The sequence below is a fragment of the Chanos chanos genome, chromosome 4 (genome assembly GCF_902362185.1).
Source record: "Chanos chanos chromosome 4, fChaCha1.1, whole genome shotgun sequence".
Classification (NCBI taxonomy): Eukaryota; Metazoa; Chordata; class Actinopteri; order Gonorynchiformes; family Chanidae; genus Chanos; species Chanos chanos.
Genome location: NC_044498.1, coordinates 16,556,725 through 16,580,678, shown reverse-complemented (window position 1 = coordinate 16,580,678; position 23,954 = coordinate 16,556,725). Strand labels below are relative to the sequence as shown.

Below are 23,954 nucleotides of genomic sequence, written 5' to 3'. Positions count from 1 at the left end.
AGTGACAGCCGATACTAGGATGCGTCAACACCATGCTAGTCCTTTTCTTTCCTCCGTTGTTTTTTGAACTTCCTTCACTCCTCAGCCATTTTCTTTTCCTTTCACCGTCCATCTCTTTTGGGAGGAGACGCTGAGAAGACAAATATCTTGACTTGTGTTTGGAAATAGGACAGTGGAACAAAGGGGAGTCTTCATGCTGTCCAAATCATGGAGATGAGGAGGGAGAAGACCTGCCTCAGGCGCTGTGCACTAAATCACATGTACTAGGCTAAAAGAAGATTTCTCTAAATCCAAACCCCAATTTATCTTCCTAACCCCTCTCTTTTTCTCTGGAAGCACTGAGAGTTGAGAGAGGTCTTTGTGTTAAACAATACCTATAGATCATGTAATAACATAGATGTCTTCACATGGGGTAGAGAGAGAGAGAGGGTTTTGGCATTAATAGCAGCAGTTATTAGGTTATTAGACTGATAAAAATGAATGTTAAATGGTGGGAGCCATGAGGAGAGAGTATGTGTTTCCTTGTCTTTGGTGATATTTTTGCTTGACTGCATAGTTAGGACAAATTTGTCTGTTTATACAAGTGTGTGGCACTATGTGGTAGCACGTGCTTAAAAGACAGGGGTCAACAGCTGTGTACAAAAAGAGGACCCCATTGTCAAAAATAATTCACCTCTCAGACAGACATCTTATGCGGACACACATATACACTTGTAGCGAGGTTTAAGTCATGTGATAGAGGTTTGGGGTGAGCTATGTCCTCACATAAAAATAATTTTTCTTTCTCTTCAAGCCCTGAGGAGACTCATGGTGTGGGGTGGCTCTGTAAACAAGTACAGAGGGACCTCTGTCTAAGCCACTGAAGCCAGTGTTGGGGGAGTGTGTGTGTGTATGTGTTGGAAGGGGCAGGGGTGTCTGTGTGTGTGTGAGGGGGGTGGCACTGGGTCTTCTCTCAAGAGCTGAACAGGCTCCTTTTTTAAATTTGGCCTCAACAGATAGAGCAGATTTATCCTTCCCACATGCACTATGCGATCTCAGAAATCTGTAGCACTCCAAACCTTGTGATGCTGTCTAACCGTTTTACATGTTCCCTTGAGGGGTATTAAAAAATATGAAACTTTCAAAAAGTATAACACTGTTTTGTGAAGTATTTTTGTTTTTTTCTTGTTTATTTTTATGTTTCCAGTGCACCTAACGCAACATTATGTACACAGAGGCAATAATGTTACCTCCCAAAGGGCTTGCATATCCTGTTGTTGTAGTTCATCTGATGATGAATTTGTCTGGATTTGCATGGCAAATAGATGACTGGTATCATAAATGGTTATTTACATGACTTCAATTTACGTGCTAATCGTTTGAAATGATCTGATCAAGTTTAAGTACAGATCAAGTTCCGCACCTGACCCTGTATCGACCAAGCAACCAGGGCCCACCCCAAAAGCGCCTGTGTTAATGTTATCTGAGCTCTGTGTGTGTGTGTGTTTATATTTAGAGCATACTGTAAGTGTACATTGTGAGACTGAAGAACCATTTGGGAAATAACAAAGAACATAATCAACCTCCAGAAAGTCCCATTTACAAAGGAAAATAATTTTCACTGAAATTATCAATTTGTCTAGACAGTCTGGAGTGTATGCAATCAAAAATGAAGTACTAGAGTCAGAGAAACAGAAAACAGAGAATGTTGTTCACTGAAAGTTTATTTGATAGAACGTAGCAATAAGAAAGTAGCTCCTTGACATTCAGTAACTGTTCTCTAGAAAACTTTATACTGACTACATTGCCTTGTGAAATGGAATGTTTTTGTTGACATTCCTTGTATTCCTTATGCAAAACCACAGCATTTCAAACTAGCGCGCAAAGGGTCTTTGTAACAGGTTTGCATGGTCCGACAAAAATGCTTTGGGACATTAAATGCCTCAAGAATTCCCTTCATCTCTTCTTTCAGGTACACAAATTGTGTGGATATGTTCCCTGGTCCGTAACGTGTACCTTTGTCCTCTGTATGGTAAACACGGTAATTCAGGGGTGATGTATGGAACAGGAGCAGGACAGACATGATGAAAATACAGAGCAGGGGTACTTATCATGTGGTCCAGAGACATTCTGAAGCCAATCACATTTTTTCTCCTCTGTCTTTGAACAGCATCCCATATGAAGGTTGTTCATTGGCACCTCTGTTTCTCTTTGGTGAGGTGTGACTCTTTACTTTAAAACCAATTTCTTACAGTAAACTCTCACTTTTTTTTTTTTTACCAAATCAGTCCCCAGGCAATTCCTCAAGGTCACCTTCATGAACATTGAGGATACAGAAACTCTGCGTTGTGTTACAGAAAATTGGAGCTGAAACCAAATTTTGCCTGGAGTGAAGAGAACTTTGCTCATAGAATATTCGTTGCTGATCTTCTTAATGTTTTGGAGATCTGTCTTGATCCTAATTTTATTAGCTTGGTGTCTTCCAAAAGTCAAAAAGATTTGAATGCTATAAAACGCATTAATAAAAGTTTTTTCTTGGCACTTTTGAGATAGAAAGAAAGAAAAAAAGCAATGTTAAAATGTATACTCCACAGAATGCTGAGTTCAGAACATATGCTTTCAAAATTTAGTGGTGAGGTTAATCACCTGTTTTGTTTTCATTTGTTTTTTTTGTTTTTTTTGGGAATATGAGTATATGGTGAAATGAAATACCAAGTATGCTATAACAAACTGTTTCTGATAAGTTAAAATCAAACACTCTAAACACTAAGATTCCTTAAAATTCCTAAAGATTCCTGAACAACTTTTGTGTGATCAAACATTTTCACGTTATAATCTGCAGTCCCATCATTCTCACATTGATCGTCGGTCATAACTGCGAAATTTTACCTTTTTTGTTGGACTATCTGCCTCTTAGCACACATTTTACCAAGTCTCTTTAAGAGAGAAATTTCTTATCAAAATATAACTTCAATTATTCATTTTAAAATATGGAGTGAAAACGAAGGCTCCATCCCTGTCCGGCTGACATCTTACTTGTATCGCAATGTATTTCACGTATGCAAATGAACTTGGAGTAACTGAAATGCGTGCTTTTATCGTTGACGCTCTATCCCCGCCCTTGCTAATGACCCTTCTTGGAATAGGTCCAGTACAACATCCACATGACACCTCATTGTGCGCACGGAACAGAAAACAGCTTTGGCCCTTTAAGACAGCCAGGCGCATCCGTGAGAGAGCTAGTGCTGCAAACGAGTGTTCTATAGCATTAACGCGCGCTAGGGCAACAGAGTGGACGCACGCACATACTAAAGCGAGATAAATGGAATTATAACGATGGAATACCACTGGGCTCTGTTTACTGTCTTGTTATTAATAACTGTTCCGCCAGGTAGGATACTCTTTTTTGGTTCTGTTTTTGGTTCTGTATTTCTGAATATGGGAAATTCCTGGAAGTTTCTCTCCCTTAAGTCTCTTCAGTTGTGGTCACTTTAACCTCTTTCGACTTGGTAGTCGATACTGAGTATTACTTAGAGTTTTTTCGCTTTTGAACCAGTGACTTAATATGTCTTAGTTTCCTTAGTTTCCTCACTCGTTCGATATCGTGAACAGCATCACATGAGGGTTACTCTTAGGGTACGCGATGTAACTTAAGTCTCTGATGTAACTACTGAATTTGCAACACCCATCGTCACCTCAATGTGACATCGCACTGGAGTGCGTAGACTATTTTTGTGTTAGTGTAGAATGTGTGCGGTTCACAAAACATGAATGAAAATGAAACAAATTAAACTAAACTGAAACTAAATTAGAGGTTTATAACCGTAACCAGAAGGCAGGGCAGAAGAACTTCTCATCCTTATCCCTGAATAGTCGTTCTTATACTTTCGTCTCTCAGAGAACATTCATACACTTTGTAGTAGATCTCAGATATCCATTAAAGAAACTGGATATTAGGCTGCTGCAGCACACAGGTGAGCACGTAACTTATATAGCCTATCCCCTTGCGCGGCTCTTAATAATTCATTGGCCGGACGATGATCAGAGCCGTGGAATGCTTCCTCCAATTCATTGTGATTGTTCAGTTACCCAGAATAAACGCTTTGTCGATGCCCAAAAGAATAACACAAATTAAACATTTGATTTCGGAAACTGCTTGATGTTCATGTCATGAGGAGTTCAAATGAAAACGTTATCACCCAACAGTCCAGCCACCCAACAGTACAGCCACCACGAAGTTGCAATGCAAATCCTCTCAGTTGCTTATGAACATAGTTTGTTTGCATAAGATTAGTGATGTTGTTTGTGATTAAAAGATCGTGATACGTGCGGTACGTTAGTTTGAAACTATTTATTCTAACACTCCAAAAAGCTTTGGTGTTTGCTGGAGAGAGTGACAAATGCATGGGAATAATGAAGAATTCCTAGGAAGCCCGTAAACTTGTAAAGTAAGATTTTTGCTCGTGAATGCATTAAAAGTAGTTGAGCTACCTCAGTCACACAACAACATTTTGAACAAATCGACCCGGTTATAAAGCTTCTCTGAAATATCTATCCTATACTGGCAATGGGCAAGATATTAGGCTATCTGGGCACCGAATCAATCCTTTCATCCAGTAAAATTCAGGTATCGTCCAAGGGTGTGTCCCGTGTGTTCCGATTATCATAGGTACCAGCGCTCCATTGTGATTAACGCTTAACGCTTGAGGTAAAGATTGCAACAGCAACTAGACTCTGTTTAGAATACCTAGTTTTAACTTATCAAGAATTGGGCAAGTTTTTAAGAATAAGTTTTATCATGAGTTTTGATGCTGGTACCGGTCTAACAAAATTATCCCCATGTTCTCAGCCTGCCGAACAGAGGGCGTGTGTTGATAAGCTTTACCAGAAATCTTTTGTGATAACACATCTATAGTCCGCGATTCCTAAGAGGAAATCTCATACCAGTGCAATACAAGGTTGAAGGTGTAACTGCTTGAGTGGATGTACTGAAGTAATCATGTAGCCTATAATATGGGTTAAACTTGTCGTTGTGGCCTTATCGCTACATGTTACTAAAACAATTCATGTATTCGTTTTCATCGTAATCAAGGTCTTATCTTTTAATGATTCTCATTTAAACTGGTGTTTTGAGTGACTTTTACTCTTGACTTGGAGTGAAGTATCAGAATTTTAGCGCAATACTTATTTTATATAGACCAACGCAACGCTGACAAGAAGGAACTGTCTCTACTAACCTGTGCATTTGCTTGTGAAAAGGGGCAGTTTTCGTCGTATTGTCTGTTTACAATGTAGTATTTTGGCCGTTAACCATTAACAAGCCAAGCGTCCGACTTGTCTGTTTGTCGACGCGCTAGCTGACGGAGCACGAGCTTTAGTACCTTTGTTTCGTTTTGCCTGGGGGTACACATATCTCTGGTTTGAACATGTTTTCATTGCCAAATGCCAAAGGGAATTCACGAAAATCTAGTGGCATTTGAGCGCTTTGACTCTTTTCTGTGTATTTTATTATTTATACCATATCTTCTGTTTATAGTTGTGCTTGTCATATCTGTCAAGGTAGTCGTGGATCTCGCACCAACAATTTTGAACAATTTAATAAATTGGCATCATTCCTAAACAAATGCTGCAATACATATTATTATTATTATTATTATTATTATTATTATTATTATTATTATTATTATTCAGGAATGACAGTCTCTGTTTAGGAATGATTTGCGGAGATTTTCTTTGGCATTGTAAATGTCTTGTGCAAGTAATACTGGAGTCCAGTAAGTTGTACACCTGGTTTTATGACTGGGAGTGGTTCAGATGCAATGTCTAATACATTAGATATATCTATTGTGGGTGTCATAATACAACGAATTGCTCACAATAATATAATGATGATAAAACAGGATCTGAGAGTCAACACACCTTTGCTGTGTAATCCCAGTGCTTGCACACACCTCCACAAGGCAATAGTTATATTTACACTCACCTCTTGTCAGTAGAGCTTTAGACTTGTGTGTGAACATCAGGCACGCAGACACACCTGCATCAAGCACTTCGCAAGAGGGTTAGTACTTTTACCAAGTACTTCATAAGGAAAATTCAAAACATTTCAGTTTCTTTTTTCCTCTCTCCCTTTTCTCCTTCTGTCCTTCCTTCTTTCCTTCCTTCCTTCCTTATTCTGTCTCAGCATTTCTTTTCCTTATTCTGTTAGAGACCAAGGAAAAGACATGTCCAGTTGGAATTGATCGATAAAAAAAAAATAATAATAAATAATAATGATAATAATAAAATAGTGCAGAAATGTTATGAAAAAGCCAAATTCTAAATAGCAAAAGCATTGGTTTTCAGTTACAGGGTTGACAAATAAAAGGGATATCGTCAACTGTTGTTTCCACACTGGCTATTTTGAGTATGCCAGTCTATTACTTGATCAGCGTATATAAAATGTCAGACCGAAATACACCCTCATCTACATTCTGTGGAAAACACTGATTGTGATCTGTTGGGTTTTCAGAGAAATTCCTCTTTTCTGTATTTCTCAGATAAGCTTTTTAAAGCATCTGTAACTCTTCTGAATCTGCAGACAGAAGTCTCTATGCTACTGTTGATCGGACATTTTTTTTATATATACAATGCATTTATGATAATGTATGATCATCTGACATTCACAATACTGACATGAATAAATTGACTGAAACTGTTTCTATAAACACTGTTGCTATTTGTCTTACAGAATGAGCAGTATGCATACGGGGTTTGTTTTTCTTGTGTTGTCCAAAGTGAAGTGTCTTTCAGGGCTATTTGTCTGTGCTTTATGGTCCATTTAATCGCTCATTATAGCCATGACTGCACTTGACTCACAGGTTGCAATAAATTCTTACTGATTTCAGAAGGCCACGTGAAAAACTTCGCCCCACATAGCGGGGTGTGGTGTGCTGAAGACTGTCACACTGCCACTAGGGTGCACTCGGCATAGGGAATGACTCATACCCTTTAATGAATGTATGTAACAAATAATGAATTTGTTTAGCAAACACTATGAGCTTATTGCTCTAATCGCTCAACTAACACAAAAGTTAATTAGGCTGCAATGATGCTGTTTCAGGTTTAGAGAGAAAACAAATGTGTGTGGGAGAACAAAGATAAAAGGCTTGGTTATAAAACCAATAACCATTGTAAAAAAAATCTTTTGCATGTTTAGTTTGACTCACGTGCTTTCTCGTTTGTATCAAGTGAACTGTCTAGTTGTGTCACTCCGTGATCATTTGTGTTTTTGCTGCTTCGTGTGGGAGGTTATAGTAATGCTGACACTCATAAACCTGCTGGCCTCATTAACATGTTTACCCTCATTATCCACTGTGGGTTGTGTTCTCTCAGGCAGGACTAGGCCCACCATAAGCCCAGAGGGTGCCCAGCTGACCGTCCCACTGGATGGACAGCTCAGCCTGCACTGTCGTGGGGACAGGCCGGTGCAATGGCAGAGGGATGATCGTCCGGGTAGGAAATTGAAAGGGGAACGGAGAGAAGGCAACGAGTCCATCATTTATGTATCCAAAGCTCAGCCTCTCCACATGGGCAGATATACATGTGAGGAGGACAGCACAGGAGAGAGAAGCTCTATCTACGTCTATGTTAAAGGTTGTGAATCTTAATGTGTGTGTCTGTGCGATTTTGTGTGTGTGTGTGTGTGTGTGTGTGTGTATGTGTGTGTGTGTGTGTGTGTGTGTGTGTTTCTGAGTGTTTGTCCGACTTTTTCAGACAGCATTTTCTGGATCCTGGAATGTGTGTGTGTGCTGCATTTCCAGCTAACTCACTTTGCTTGTATGGATGATCTGTGTTTGTTTATCTCTGCATGCGGCTGTAAAACATGTACAGCATGTGGCTGTAAAAACACACACTTGCACACACACACACACGCAGGCACGCACACAAACATACACACACACACACACACACGCACACACATGCACAAACACACACACACACACACACACACACACACACACACACACACACACACACACACATTTATCTTGCGAGAAGATAAGAGATAGGCCATTAACTTCCAATTTACCAAAGTAAAAAAAACTAAGATACTAACCTTAGCCATACCTCTAAACCAAAAAAAAAATCACACTTTTCATTTCACCAATAGGAACAATATCTTTTATAAGAAAGAAATTACTTAAAATTTTGATTATCCAGCTGTGTGTCCTCAAAAGTAAAGAATTTACTTATTCATATTTTGCTATTCTTAGGGGGACCCTCCATTCACCTTTCAGTCCCCAGTTATTAGTGGGACTAACCCACCCACAGACCCATACACCCACCTACTCACACCCACACAACTACACACATACGCACACATACATGCACAAATGCGCTCACACAGATACACATACACACACACACACACACACACACACACACACACACACAAAATATTTATCTTTATATCTTAGTAGGGACTTCCCACTGACTTATATTTTATTATGACTAAAGATGAATTGCATAACCCGAACCATAACCATAAGCCAGACAAACACACATGCCAGTGGAACACAACCTGATGGTGTCAGTAGCAAGTACTGTTCGGCTGTGGAGCAGCTTTGTAAATGTGCTTATGATCATTCATTTGTGGATTGGGTTACAGAAGTGATCACTTATAACATCATAACACGATGTTGCTATGACGTGATCATAGTTTCACAGCACAGCTCTGTAACAAAAAATTCCCCTGTGTAAAAGATGACCTCTAAGGGTCATCCGGTTAAGTTCACACATGAGCAGTGGTATTTTTGTGACATTGTGCGGAGCATTCTCATTAATCATCATATCTGAAACAAATTCGGATCAAAGTTGTGAATTACATAGCTTTGCATAGCTTTGTGTGTTGAACTGGCAGAAAAATCGGTACAGCCTTAGGCATGGGAGGTCTTCGGTACAAGCTGGTCTTGTGTTCACTGAGACAGCAGCACTGACGGGCATGTGCGACTGATTTGTTTAATATGGGTGAGAAATCAGGCTCTGCAGGTTTAAGAGAGACAGGAGAACTACGAAGGAATAAGCACATGTAGGCCCAAAGGGATTACATCATATGTAAATGTGTGCCCACAGAGGCATGCAGGCACACACACAAATACATGCACACACACACACACACACACACACACACACACTCATGCAAACATATACAAAAACTAACAAACCTGAGCATAACAGTAGGAAGACGTGGCATGCGTATTTGTACGCGTGTGTGTGTGTGTGTGTGTTTGTGTGTCTGTGTGTGTGTCTGTTTGTATATATCTTTCTGTGTGTATGTGTGTGCATTTCACTCTTAACATGTGTAAACTTTCCCCACATTTGTGCTTGTGCTCTGCCATGTATATATATTTTTTTATATTACACTACTGTAATATAAAACTCTAAAGATGCTGGTTGTGTTTCATTGGTTTTTGATTTAGCATTGCTTTCAGCAGATCCTGACAATGCCTTCAGGAAGGGCATCGTCTTTGACATCATGGCAGGTCCAGGAGAGTCTGTCTCCATTCCATGCCTGGCCACAGACCCAGCCATCAAAGACCTGCACTTGGAAACTTGTGAGGGACACCAGTTTCCTGACAGACTGCGGTATTCTGCCAGCACAGAGACTGGTATTACAATCATAAACATTCAGAAGGACTTTGAGGGATGTTACATCTGCAGTGGAATTCTCAGAGGTGAAACTGTGAAGTCTCCAAACTACCAGCTGACTGTACGATTAGGTAAGAGAGTTTGACAGAGTTTTTGGAGTTGTTGTGTTTTATTTACCTGTTCTGGTGTTTAATGTGGTGCTGTGGTGGTTTTTTTTTTTCTCAGCTCCAGACTTTCCTCCTGTCATTGAACTACTTGCACCTCCAAAAGTTTTACTGACCCAGGGCCAGAGGTTCACACTAACCTGCTCCACCACCAACGTCAACAGTGACATCAAAATCCGATGGATTGCCCCGCAAGGCGTGGTATGAATCCCACTTATGTTATCCATATATAGAAGATGACATAATGATGTATCGCTATGACAATTATAATTATTTTAATAATAAATTACAGTCATAATTATTATGATTATATAAAGTATTACGTAGAAATATTCCCAGAGTAGAAAATATTATAAAGTGTAATAGGATTTTACATATTTCACATTATGTACCTTGTTTACTAGCTGCTTTGAAAACTGATCATTTGTCATTTCTTGGTGCTTCCTAGAAAGTCATTTGAGGTTATAAGGATGTGCCTAAACTGCCTAGGTGTGGCAGTACACATGTGTTAAACGTGAAAATTTGAAGTGAGGCGAACAGGTCTTAACAATATCGAATTTACTATGTACTCTCTTTATTAAAAAAAAAGAAGTCACAATGAAATTGTCAAATTTATGGTATTCTTTCATTTTTACATCAAGTAATACTTTTGTAACCAAAGACTCATGTCAAAAAAGTCTCATTTAAGTCTCAATTATGGTGCGTTTTGTTTCTTCTGTTTTTATAAGTCCCATAGAGCAAGCTTTTAGCCTGATGGTCTAGTTTTCTTTTGAACATGATAAATGTTGATAGTAAAGATAATCTCACACTCTCTGTCAGTCCTTTTTGTCTGCTGTGTCAACTCCTGGCTTGCGCAGCAATGGGGGTTTTAAAAAATGGTTCCTCAGAGACCCATGTAAGGAAGAGACCATTTTAATGCAGAGTATCAGCCAGCAGAATTTCCTCCAAAAGGAAGTGATAACAAAGCCTAATTAAAGTGAAGAGGGTTGAGAAATGTTAGTGAGTGTGAGACAGAGGTAGTGATTGGGGAAGAGTAAAATTTGCCCGGAAACATGTATGGATAGGGGTCTCTAAACAGAAAGTGCTAATCTCAAGTTGGACTGTAAGGAGATGTCTATTCAATGTTACCTGTTATTCTCTCCTCCAATCATTAACAGGCAGGTCAAGACATGTAACTTCAACCCCCGTATCCCTTCTCTGGCTCCCCAAGAATTCAGACGAAGTTAATCACAGTTAACCACACCGTGGTGACTTACGGACTATGTTTGTCTCCATAGCAACCGTTAGTGGAGAGAACCTCACACATCCTGACTGAGCCCATTTCTCATGTGCGGACTGCAACTCTTACAATCCCTGCTGTTACAACCGGAGATTCCGGAAGCTACCGTTGTGAGGCACAGAATGAGAGAGGGACCAGTGTGAAGTCCGTCTTGCTGGATGTATATGGTAAAAACAAACTTGAATGAAGGGAATAAAAACAGCATAAACACAAACTTAGAATGTCTACCTCACGCTAAGTTTCTACAGAGTGCAATGAGGTACTGACTTTGCACTGTGCGTTCCAGCGTTAGGCTTCTTTTTTTTCCAAAACCTAATCCAAAAAAAGTGTCAGCGAACGAACATAAGCCTGATCACACAGACAAGAAACCACAAAATAACCCTGTTTACGCTGTTCATAAAACATACTTAGTGTTTGAACATTTATATTTTATAAACTGTTTGCACAAAATATGGCTTCATGTCCTGAAATGCCCTCATAATCTTTGCAGGGCTCATGACTCTCAGGTTTTTTTTTTTTGTGCTTTTGTTTTGTTTTGTTTTTCTTCTATTAATACCGTCTCCTGTCTTTTTTCCACCGCAGGGAGAGGGTTCATAAACCTGACTAGTACAGTGAACGGGACCCAGAGAGTGCGTGTCGGGGAGAGTTTGACACTGCAGGTTGATGTGGATGCGTATCCTAAACCACACACATTCTCATGGAGATACCGCAACAAAGAGCTGGAGAACACCACAGACCACGTTATCACCACGCATGCACACGGACACAGGTACAAACATGCCTGCCCACACGCCTCTGACACAGCACATAGGACATGTTCTCCCATACGTAAACACACTTGCAAAAAAACAAAAGACATATCAGAATGGTGCTCTTTGAGAATTCACTCACACAGACGCAAGAACAGATTCCCAGTGGTCCTACACTGAGTGTTTATGGCACACTCTGAAATACACTGGGCTCACACCCACTGTTTTAAAAGCACACATGCGGTATGCAGACACATTCCCAAGATAGATTATAGTTTATAGTCCTCAAAAGCAATTTATATTATTGTTGCCCTCGTTTGAAAAGTAGTGCATAACAATTCAAAGGGAATTCAGTGTAAAACTAATCGTTACTTCTGGACTATTTCAGGCGATTTCGGTGCTGTTAATCTTCTTAGTCCCAAGATTTTTCTAAATTTATGAAAGCTCAACTATAATCACACAAGCCACAGAACAACCGCAGTTCTGTTTGTGTAACAGCCAAATAATAACTTTTTTATTTTGTATTTGTGATGCTTTGAAAGAAGCCAGGATTTAGATTCAGTGAATAGATTCATTAATACCCTGTATGAGTCATCATTAAGTGCTCAGTGGGTTTAGACCACTGCACTGTTGTTCACTACGCTAAGTAACGCTGCATTAACTTTTGTTACTGTGTGTTTTATCAGCTACAGCAGTGAGTTGCGGTTGGTGCGTTTGAAAATATCGGAGGGTGGGGTCTACACATTCATGGTGTCAAATGATGGTGCAACTCTCAATCAGACATTTGCAGTTCATGTTATAAGTGAGTTAAAAAAAATGTTCTCTTTAAGTTTCAGAAATGTTTTTTTTTTGTTTTTTGGGTTTTTTAAAAAATTTTTTTACAAATAAATATATGTTTAGTAAATACATACGTATATATAAATTTATTTGTTTTGCAAGGCAACCAGTTAATATTATGTCACTTTTTTTCTATTTGCTTTTGCAGTTAAATGAAACATTTAATTGTTTATCTTGCTTTAAAATTTTTCATACATTAGCAGAAGGAATCCAGTCCTGACTTGAGAGCTGATACAAGTAATTTCAGCACAGCAAATATATGACACTATTGTCAAAGTGTTCTAAAAACCTGAGTAATTGGTCAAGTGTTGGTTTGAACACTGGACAACAGGACCGATTTCCACACAGGGTCCAAGCAATGTGCCTTTGCTTGCCATCTATGACAAAGGTCTGATTTTTTTTTTTTCAGGTAAACCTGAAATTGTATCCCATGAAGGCCCAGTTGATGGTCAAGTGCGATGTGTCGCCGTTGGATACCCTACACCTCAGATTACATGGTATTACTGTGACCAGCCCTACATGAGGTAAGATCAAAATTAACTGTGGATACAAAATTACTGTTGATCATGATAAATGACTTTATATGCTTAATGTCTGTTTATTTAAAAATTGTAGACCCTCCTTCATTTGAAAGCAAGCAGATGAGATGGTTATTTCTCAGTTTTATGCATGTGAATTCACAAGACAACACATTCCACTCCAACATACTGGATTAAAAGAAAAAGAACAAAAAAAAATCTGGGACAATTTCAAACTGACAAGTAGTACTGAGCTAGAATAAACAGAAAACTGGGTTACCTGGTGTGAAGATGAGAAGTGGTGATATGTAGAAATATAACAATTGCTCTACATTCTCTATCTGATTATTATTTTGGAGAAATAGTAGAGAAGACCGCCAGTATCAGATACACAAAATAATTGTGATGTTTCTTTTTTATTATACTCTATAAAGCAAAAAGGTAAACAAAGGAAGATAAATAAACATAAATGTATGGGTCTAAGAACTGATACTTGCAGGACATCATGTTTAGGTGTAAAGCATTGTGTTATTTAAAAAGTGTTCAGTAACTGGATTAATATGCAGTCTAATGTTTTACAACCTTGCTGGACAGTGCAGGGTGTGTGCATTGGCAACTTTGTGTCCACTTCCTTTAGAATGAGGCCACATTGTGACACAGATTGGTAATCGGCTAAAATGATGTTTGATGACATGACAGTGAGGATTAACCAGGTGATTGGTGGTATGAAGTTACTGGCTCTCGTGTGATACAAAGATTGGGAAGGTAGCCGAACGTTATTTGTCTAAAGTCATGTAACTTTGTTCTTACACAGCATTTGTTGTTCAGTTGCTGTTTGTATCGCCACATTGTGGAATGTTCCACCCTGAGGTGGGGTTTTTTTTTTTGGTTTGTTTTTTTTAAACATTTCATTTCTCTGAAAAGCAAAACCATGATGTTGAGCTTGTTGGATTTCAGAATCAGCTCTTGTACCACTTTGTCTGCTTTGTACATTTCTTTGAGCCCTTTGTATTTTTTTTTTTAATGACATGCAATTTCTAAGGCAACCTCAAAGACAGGACAGATGTATTATGTTTGATATAAATCACAAATTATGCACCTCAGTAGCTATCTGTTTTTAAATTGAAACTGTCGTGCTAATATTAGTAAAATGTACTGTAATGTTGTACTGAAGTGCTGAATTTGTGTCTTTTTTTTAACCTGCAATTGTACAGAGCTGTTCATTGTAACGGACTTAAGAAAGTTGTACTGTACATTTTTCAGCAGTGCATTTCATGTCTTCCCAGATGTTCCAGTTTACTGAATGCTACTCAGGAGGAGGAAGATGTGGTCACAGTAACTCTGACTAATCCAGAATTTGGCAAGAGTGAAGTGGAAAGTCGCCTGAACATCAGCAAGAACAACTATCACACACTGGAGTGTGTGGCCACAGTCGAAGGAGAGCAGGTCTACACACTCTTCTCCATTAGTGGTGAGTTTGTGAGCACGCACGCACGTACACACACACACACACACACACACACACACAAACATGCACGCACACACGCACAAAGATCCACACACATTAACAAATACACATACAGTATGTATGGAATATATGTGTGAAACTATGCATACTGCCAGTGATTACTTGGGAAACTTCTTAATTCTTTCTCTTAGATTTTTTACTTTCCTTTGAGATTCAGTTATGTAATTTCCACTTACTAAAACTCAGTTCTGACAACTGCAAGGTATTTTCAAACATTCAAAATGCTATGAAGAGGAGTGTTTGCATTATTGACTTGAGGGTTGAAATTAATTTCTGAACACTTAGCTGTATCTAGCATTTTTGGCTGCATCTTACTTTTATACATTTAACCTTAAAGTTATTTAGGTGGGTGATTCTATATTATTTGAGTTTCTCAGATGTGATTTTAATTGTATAGCTTACCATTTGATTATTCCATTCTCCAACTACATATAAAGTGTTTAGCTGCAAAGTATGTTATTCTTTTACATAAGTATAAAGAATACCCGGTTCAGTTCAATCTTCTTGATTCAGTAGGTTGACATTTAACATGCCCTGGTTATACTTTTGTACAGCTTAGCATTGGATTGTAGGCCCTTGGCCAAGCAAAAATCTGCTTTTATTAGTACCCTATGTTGTCCAGAGTATGTCCCTCACAACCGCAAAGAGTATCAGTTTTGAATTTGTATAAGTGCCAAGTACAGTGGGAGTAAAATAATGTTTAATTTCAACATGTTAATCCCTCAGCCACTGTCATCTGAAACATACTGGTGTGAACAGGCAGACAGCAAGGAGTTTAGAAAAAAGAGATCACTGTTTCTCATTGTTTGGACAGTAACCCCATTTTGGTTGAATTTTGAAAATAAACAGCATTATGCAATTTGTAAGTGTTCAGCACATTTTTAAAAGAATTCTTGTTGCCCTACCCTGACCATCTTTATCACTTAAAGACATCTATATCAACCGCAACAGTCTCAGACAAATAGGTTTTACGGTAGTGTCAAAGATGCTGGATTTAAACAGCCGTGTTGTATAAACAAAGCCAAAGAAAAGTATTATCTCTAATCTTGTGTCTGTTGTAAATGGGATATCACCAACTGAAAAGGATTATTATATGATTTGGGTGTTCTTTCCTGAGTGAAAAACAAAAATCTCGTATATGAGGTGAGATGTACTGGTTTTGTGCTCTGTCATATGTCATAATACATTTTTTCCCTGTCCTGCCCTTTTGCTATTACATGGTGGTTCAGTGGTTAGCACTGTTGCCTCACAGCAAGATGGTCCCTGGTTCAAATCCAGGCCATCCCAGCTGCTTTCTTTGTGGAGTTTGCATGTTCTCCCCGTGTTTGCGTGGAATTCTGCCGGGTGCTCTGGTTTCCTCCCACCATCAAAGACATGTATGTTAGGGTTAATACTACTGTCAGTGCCCTGACCAAGCCACTGCAACTTGAGTCGGTCCTCGGGCGCTGCACCACGGCTGCGCACTGCTCCTAGTGTGTGTGTACAGGATGGGTCAAATGCAGAGGATGAAATTCCCCACAGGGATCAATAAAACAGTACTTCTTCTTTGTCCATTGAGGAATGTCAGGCTCTGAGTTTTAGTCGTAGCATATGTTTATCCACTTAAACTGCCATGGATATGGGAGGTCTTCATGGGGTGAAAGGCTTTGTCTGAATGTGCTGGGGCTTTGATTTTGAAAAGGAGGAAAAGCCTTTTAAGTAAAGCAGGACAAATTCATTTGAGTGATCAGGATTTTAGAAACAGCAGTAGCAGCAGCAGCAACAGGCCCAAAGCAGGCCCGGGGGTGGGGTGGGGGGGTGGGTTGGGCTGGTTAGGGGGCCTTAGCCAGGGTTGTGTGCCCTTTGTGTAGATGACGTGTAGAGGAGAGGAGGGGGTATTAGCGCATGTTTTGTATACAGTGGGCAGAGGGGAGCATGGAGGGCTTTAAAAGCCACTGACAGGTTTACAGGGGATTACTTCCTGCAGAGTCTGCATTCTCTGATTTGAAATGGAGAGAAAGCTCCTTATAGTTAAAGAGCTTATTACACCTCAGTACAGAACAGAAAAACAATAACACATCACCCACAACTGCACACAGCAGAAAGAGAACAACTCTCTTTTAACTGTCACGCAGTGCGAGCTAAACTTTCTACAGTTACACGGTGCTACGGAAACACTGTACATCACTCCCCGTAAGAAAGACTGTAATCGTTAGGTGTGCTATATCTTTAACTTAGCAGAGTATTAACTTAGGAGTGTTTAGTCACAGAATCACTGTAATCTCTCGAGGGACAGAACATGTAAGAGTACAAGTGGTACCAAAGCAGAGAGCAATAATTATGTATCTGATTATTGTATGGATAAATATAGACCTTTCCTGTCAGGTGAATTTGCACGCTGCCTGAGGTATAAAAGGGCTGGTCTTTTAGCCCTCAGTCAAACTTTTTTTTTTTTTTTTTTCCATTTTGTTTTTGTGTATTGGGAGCAGGGGGCCAGATTGTTTTTTTTTCTCTGTGGGAAAAGTAGTAACAGGGCTACAGAAATTCTTAAGTCTGTTTTCTGATAGTTTTGTGTTATTTGGGGCTGGTTACCTCACCTTCCTTGTAGTCTTATTTGATTTCTCTGTTGCTTTGTCTTGCTGATCAATTGATAAAACTGAAATAGAGCAAGCAAGGTTGTTTTTGGTCACTGACCTCCTCCAGGCAGATCACACTCCTCCTCTACTTGTGAATCCTAATGTGTGTGTCTGTGCGATTTTGTGTGTGTGTGTGTGTGTGTGTGTGTGTGTGTGTGTGTGTCCGTCCATGTCTGTGTGTGTGTGTGTGTGTGTGTGTGTGTGTGTGATGGTTGATGATATCTCTTTGTTTCCACAGAACGCTCAGTTCCTCATGAGCTCTTCACTCCCCTCCTTATCGGTTTCATCTCAGCAGCAGCCATCCTCTGTCTTATATTGCTGGTGATCTCTTACAAGTATATGCAGGTAAAGCACCTCTGTTCCTATCTGGCAGCGCTAGTGACTAATTGTTTGCCTGGAAAGTGGTGTATATTTCAGCCAGAAACACTGACTCACCTGTACACACCTGTCAAAGTGCTTCTTTGATAGTCTTCAACCCAAAATTCTCCCAGCAACACTGGGAGAGTGTAACCACTTTTTGTTCAAATAAAGTAGTGTCTATAAACTACAAGGAAACTCAAGTATCAAGTATTAAATGTTTGTCTTTTAACTGTCTATTAGCTTATATCAGATATTAGACACTTATGCCTTGATGTTGGTGTCTGAGACTTGAAAGACCATTTTAGCTATACGATCAGAATTTGTGTATCTTTTTCTCTTCTTGTTTCTGAGAACTGGTTGTTCTATAATTGATATTACTGTGTTTAATCTATAACACTCTCTCTCTCTCTCTCTCTCACACACACACTCACACACACACACACACACACACACACACACACACGCAGAAACCCAAGTACCAGATTCAGTGGAAAGTCATTGAAGGAATCCACGGCAACAATTATGTATATATTGATCCTACTCAGCTTCCATATGATCACCAGTGGGAGTTTCCAAGAGATAAACTTCGGTTTGGTGAGTGAATGTTTTTCTCATTCTGCTCTCTAATCCATCCATAAATGCCCTATTTCACCCAGTTTGCCTTCTTTTCTGACCTAAAAAACAAACAAACAATAGACTCTTTCATACTGTGTATACTCATATTGCTACATATATTTTGAAGATATGGATCAATCAGTGGGTGCCAGTGAGGCACACACTCAGGTGTTTTTGTTGGTTTTATTGTCCCTGTTCCAGAGTCAACTGTAACTTAAGTGCATCACCATGTATACAACCCCCCCGCCCCCCTAAATTGAACTACTGCCGCCATGTTTGATCTCACTGACAAATCTCTCTTTTAAAATAACACACTGTGTCTCCTTGGAAGGGTGTTTTTTTTCCCATCAACTTTGAACAGGATCTGGCAGGTCCTGCGGATGGGACACGCCCCTTTTAGGCTGGGGGTGCGTGAGGTGGAATCCTGCTTAAGTCGTAGTGCCAGCATAGCAGAAAATGAAAATATGATGAACGGAATGACATTCCCTTCACCTCTTTCGTCTGTAGGAAAAACACTGGGCTCTGGGGCCTTTGGTAAAGTGGTGGAAGCCACGGCCTATGGAATGTCTAAGGCTGATACGGTCATGACTGTGGCTGTTAAAATGTTAAAACGTGAGTGGAGTTAAAGCTCTTAAAAATGATGCTGACACATTTTATTTATTAAGCGATTTTTCGCATTTGCACCGTAATAAAATGTAGACGTAGGTTTTTACAGTTGTTAAAATTTAAATTAAAAAAAGTATTGTATGGTTTAGTGTAGTTGAACTCCTTTTAAATCTCTTTCAAACACTTCAGTATTTTGCGTGACTTTTCTCTCTTTTCTTTTCTTTTCTTTTCTTTTTTTTTTTTCCTGTTATGCCAACAGCAAGTGCCCACGCCACTGAGAAAGAAGCTCTGATGTCAGAACTGAAGGTGCTCAGTTACCTGGGCAATCATATGAACATTGTTAATCTGCTTGGAGCCTGCACTGTTGGAGGTAAGAAAAGAAGGAGGAAGAGAAGAGAGAGAGAGAGGGAGAGAGAGGGAGAGAGAGGAGTATGCAGGTATGCAGGAAGGCAGGATTCATGGAAGACTGATAAGAGTAACGCAGTAGTGAAAGTATTACAGAAGAAAGGGGAAGAGTTTATGTGTCTGAGTGTCTGTGTTTCTGTAAGTATGAGTGTGTGTGTGTGTGTGTGTGTGCGTGTGTGTGATGACAAGTTTCGGGGTGTCTTTCGCAGGGCCCACTCTGGTGATAACTGAATACTGTTGCTTTGGTGACCTTCTGAACTTTCTGCGCAGAAAGAGAGACACATTTCATTACTCCAAACAAGGCGAAGACTCTTACTACAGAAACATCTTGCAACAACCAGAGACCGCAAGGTGATAAATGTTCCATATCCAGCCATTAAGTGCGTGTTGGCTACAGCTGCCATAACAGGTTCAACACATTTTTGAGAACATACACTGAAGTGAGGTTAGAGATTAATGTGTGTGTTTGGGTGCATGCAGTGAGAGTCCAAATGGCTACATGATGATGAGGCCCTCAGTTATGGGAGTCCTTACCCCTAACTCCTCTGCAAACAATAGATCCCTGAACAAAGGTAAAATTATATTCCCTCTTTCTTCTCTTCTCTTCTCTTCTCTTCTCTTCTCTTCTCTTCTCTTCTCTTCTCTTCTCTTCTCTTCTCTTTTTTGCTCTCCTCTTCATGTAGTTGATTTGAATATTTTGAGATGTCTTTTAAAGAACAGAGCTAAACTAGCAATCTCTCTCTCTCTCTCTCTCTCTCTCTCTCAGGAGGTTCGTACAGTGAGTCAGAAGTGGTTAGTGAAGCTCTGCATGAAGATGGCTTGGCTCTAGACACCGAGGACCTGCTGAGCTTCTCTTATCAGGTTGCCAAAGGCATGGACTTCCTGGCCTCCAAAAATGTAAGAGCCTCCTCTCCTCTCCTCTCCTCTCCTCTCCTCTCCTCTCCTCTCCTCTCCTCTCCTCTCCTCTCCTCCCCTGTCCTCCATCATGGCCTCAACAGAGAGACATTCGTAATATTAGGTTTTCAATTCAGTGAGTAATATTATAGTCCGCCTCTTCCCTACACACAAAGCCATGGGATTACATTCCTTTCCGACTGTCCAGTCATGGATCATATTACACACGCGCACACACACGCACACACACACACACGCACATGCACATGTGCGCGTGCACACACACACACACACACAAACATTTTTAGTCCGTGTCTTGCTCACCAGTCCTGCTCTCTTTCACTGTTCATGTTTGGACAATGCATGGATCGCATTTCTGAGCCTGGTCATTGGTACTTGAAGCTGTGTTAAAGCTTAGCTTTAAAATATAGATGAGTCCAGTGAGGTGAGAACATACTGGGTTTATTCTCTCCTGCACTTTACCATTCAACTGTGTGTGTGTGTGTGTGTGTGTGTGTGTGTGTGTGTGTGCGTGCGCGCACGTGTGTGTGTGTATGTGTATGTGTTGTTCAGTGTATTCACAGAGATCTTGCAGCCAGAAACATTCTCATCACTCAAGGCAGAGTGGCTAAAATTTGCGATTTTGGACTCGCACGTGACATCACCACTGACTCTAACTACGTCGTCAAGGGCAACGTAAGTCAGCGCCATTATCAAAAACACCGTGAACAGACGGGCGTGAAGTCAGGCCAGGATAATCATTAAATATTTCAGTCATAAAAATAATTAACATTTAAGTACGGTCAGAGAAATGTGCAGACACAGAATAAAGGACAGTGCAGAAATCACCAACCTTCCCAGGCACTCCAACATATGGCAGTGTCTGAAGACATCTGGAGAAAAATACTTTTTAGCCTTGGGTAATGTAGAGATGTTAAACGTTGTGACATACAGAAATTATTCAGAGAGCATTACACCGGTTTAGTGAAGTCAAAGCATATTGGTATGTGTTTGTCTCTATGTGTCTGTCTGGGCGTTTGTTTATCTGAGTGTGTGTGTGTGTGTGTGTGTGTGTGTGTGTGTGTGTGTGTGTGTACATGTCTGGTCATGCTTTTTGCTGTGGGGCGGTCTACCTTGTAGTCACCTCTGTGTTGTTATATCTTGTTTTCCTTGTGCAGGCACGTCTCCCAGTCAAATGGATGTCTCCAGAGAGTATCTTTGAGTGTGTGTACACATTTGAGAGTGATGTCTGGTCCTATGGCATTCTGCTATGGGAGATTTTCTCTTTAGGTATGTATTTTCCAGCCTTTTTGATGTTCATAGTCCAAAATATTGCATCAAAATAAGTCAGCCAGCATCAAAATTGAGCAACCTGTTTTCCGAGGATGTGTCACCCTATGTTTCAAATTGCTCCGGAACTTGTTGGCAAGAGACAGAAGTTTACATTATTGCCAATGATGTGCCTGTAGCCAAACTGTGTGTAAACTAAACCTTGTCCCTGTAAACACTCAGGGAGCAGCCCATATCCAGGGATGCCTGTGGATGCCAAGTTTTACAAAATGATCAAAGAAGGCTACAGGATGGATGCACCAGAATATGCGCCAAGTGAAATGTAAGATTGTGTGTGTGTGTGTGTGTGTCTGTGTGTCTGTGTCTGTGTTTGTCTATGTACATGCACATGGCTAAGTCTATATGACCATGTCTTGTCATACTGAAAAGCTGTTCTATTTTACTGCTGGTTTCAGGTATAAAATTATGCACTCTTGCTGGGATGCTGACCCTTTCAGAAGACCCTCATTTGGAAAAGTTGTGGAAAAGATTGAACAGCAGCTCTCAGACAGTACCAAACATGTATGTTTTTCTTTCACACACACAAACACACACACACACAGACAAACACACACAGCTCCTACCTACTTATTCTCACAATATAACATTACTGTCAATCATTTGTAAGCAGGAACTAAGACCATTTTTGTCAATATACTGTAGAGTGTGCTCATTGATTGGTTGCTAACCAAGCGCACTGAGGGTGCTGTGGTGTTTTTCTCTACTGTTTGAACACAGGTTTTAATTTGAGTGTGTGACTTCACACCAAAATGTTCTTGCAAAAAAGACAAAGAAAAAAACTAAAAAGAAAAGAATCTGTGAAACATAATTCTCACATCTCCATAATTACAACAAAAGTTAAAAATACATAAATAAATAAAAAACAAGACATCTAGATCCCAAATGAATCACTTTTGCCAGATTACATAAGAAAATGTATTCCATGTAATTTTACTCATGTTTTTTTGGGGGGTTTTTTACCGAATCAGCACTAGAGCATAGCGCCTTAAAGAGAATGAACAGTTTGAGGTAATATGTCATACCACGGATAACTGCACATGTTAAAATAAAGCATTTGGGTAGACAAAAAACCCTGCCAAACTGGATTGGGATGAAAAATATGATCAAACTTGCCATGTCCTGCCAAATTATTCACCTTGTTAAGATTGTCTATATGGTCTTGAAGAAGACGGCAAATATTTTGGCAGAATTTGAGTGCAGGGCAAACAATGTAATTTAAAGAATTAGACTACCTTGAATTATGCTATCCGTGCATCAGCGACTGTTGCTTTTATTAGACTCGGATATAAATCAAATGCAGAACAAAAAATAACACACACATACGCCCTTGTGCACATAGAAATTGAAACTTGCACGTGTACATGTTCAGATTAGATGATGTGACACGTGTAATTTCATTTTGGTGGAGCAAACTGTGTCACACCTTAGACCTGTGCAATATGTGGTTTTGTCACCAACCCCAGTTCCCCTTACCACTTCCCCATTGTTCCCTGCTCTAGCCACACAGGTGTATAAATACATGCCTAGAACTATACACAGTACAACACCTCAAAAAAGGGGGAGGGTTATGCTATTAGTCCACACAAATCAGCTATCTCTCCCCATCTCACTTCTAGATTTATCTAAACTTCAGTTCTCGGCTTCCGGGCGCGCCGGGCCCACGGGAGGATTCGAACGCCCAGTTCCAGCGCCTCAACTCCGTCGGCAGCGCCTGCCCTCCCACTCAGCCCTTACTATCCAGTGAAGACGTCTTTCTAGAGCGGACATGGCAATGGCAACAGCAAGTGTAAGGAGGAGGCTCCGAAGTTTAACTCAATCTGTCAAGACCTCCCAAAAAAACTGTGTTGAGGCTAGCGTCTGTACAAGCCTTTGCCACTTCCCTGCCAATGTGCTGGCATCTGATGCTAATCCAAACCCAATGCTGTTATTCTGTTTAACGTAGGATTTGGATTCAAAGAGGTGATCTCAGATTATTTGGTTAGGGTTGAATGTTATGAGATTCTCCCTTTGCCCTCATTCCCTGTTTATCATGTATAGCGTATGGTTCTGTCAGTACTGTGTTAAAGTGTGGCAGCTTCCTTAGGCAGCTTTCCCTCGGGAATAGCACCACGTTTTTTTTGTTTTGTTTTGTTTTGGCCCTCCATGGTACGTAATCCTTTCTCCATGTGGGTAATCATATCTACTCTATGCAGTATATTTTAACACTGACCATAACTTATGAATCATATTCCTCTGTCCTGGTATAATAATGTTGCAGATGAATGGGCTAAAAGGGTTTAGTATGGTTTAAAACATATAGATGACATTAACAGGTGTGATCAGTGAGTTGTCTTTAAGTGGCATGGTCAATAATGTTTCAAGGACCTGAATCAAAACTGATATGTTGCAGTAAGTGTGACCGTAATATTCTACAAGACTTCCTTAC

The 23,954-nt window shown here is 40.0% G+C and overlaps 1 protein-coding gene across 1 annotated transcript; it reads left to right on the top strand.

Moving 5' to 3' along the window:
• Window positions 1-3,293: 3,293 nt before the first annotated feature.
• On the top strand, window positions 3,294-23,571 carry kita (KIT proto-oncogene, receptor tyrosine kinase a). Its single transcript, XM_030771149.1, has 21 exons — window positions 3,294-3,370; window positions 7,354-7,614; window positions 9,441-9,740; window positions 9,835-9,974; window positions 11,051-11,219; window positions 11,635-11,821; window positions 12,488-12,603; window positions 13,048-13,162; window positions 14,443-14,627; window positions 17,538-17,644; window positions 18,127-18,253; window positions 18,782-18,886; window positions 19,140-19,250; window positions 19,495-19,636; window positions 19,766-19,857; window positions 20,052-20,182; window positions 20,753-20,875; window positions 21,358-21,469; window positions 21,692-21,791; window positions 21,925-22,030; window positions 23,146-23,571. Exons 1-21 carry the CDS (start codon window positions 3,316-3,318, stop codon window positions 23,317-23,319), a joined length of 2,958 nt encoding a protein of 985 aa, XP_030627009.1. The 5' UTR covers window positions 3,294-3,315; the 3' UTR covers window positions 23,320-23,571.
• The last annotated feature ends 383 nt before the right edge of the window (window positions 23,572-23,954 follow it).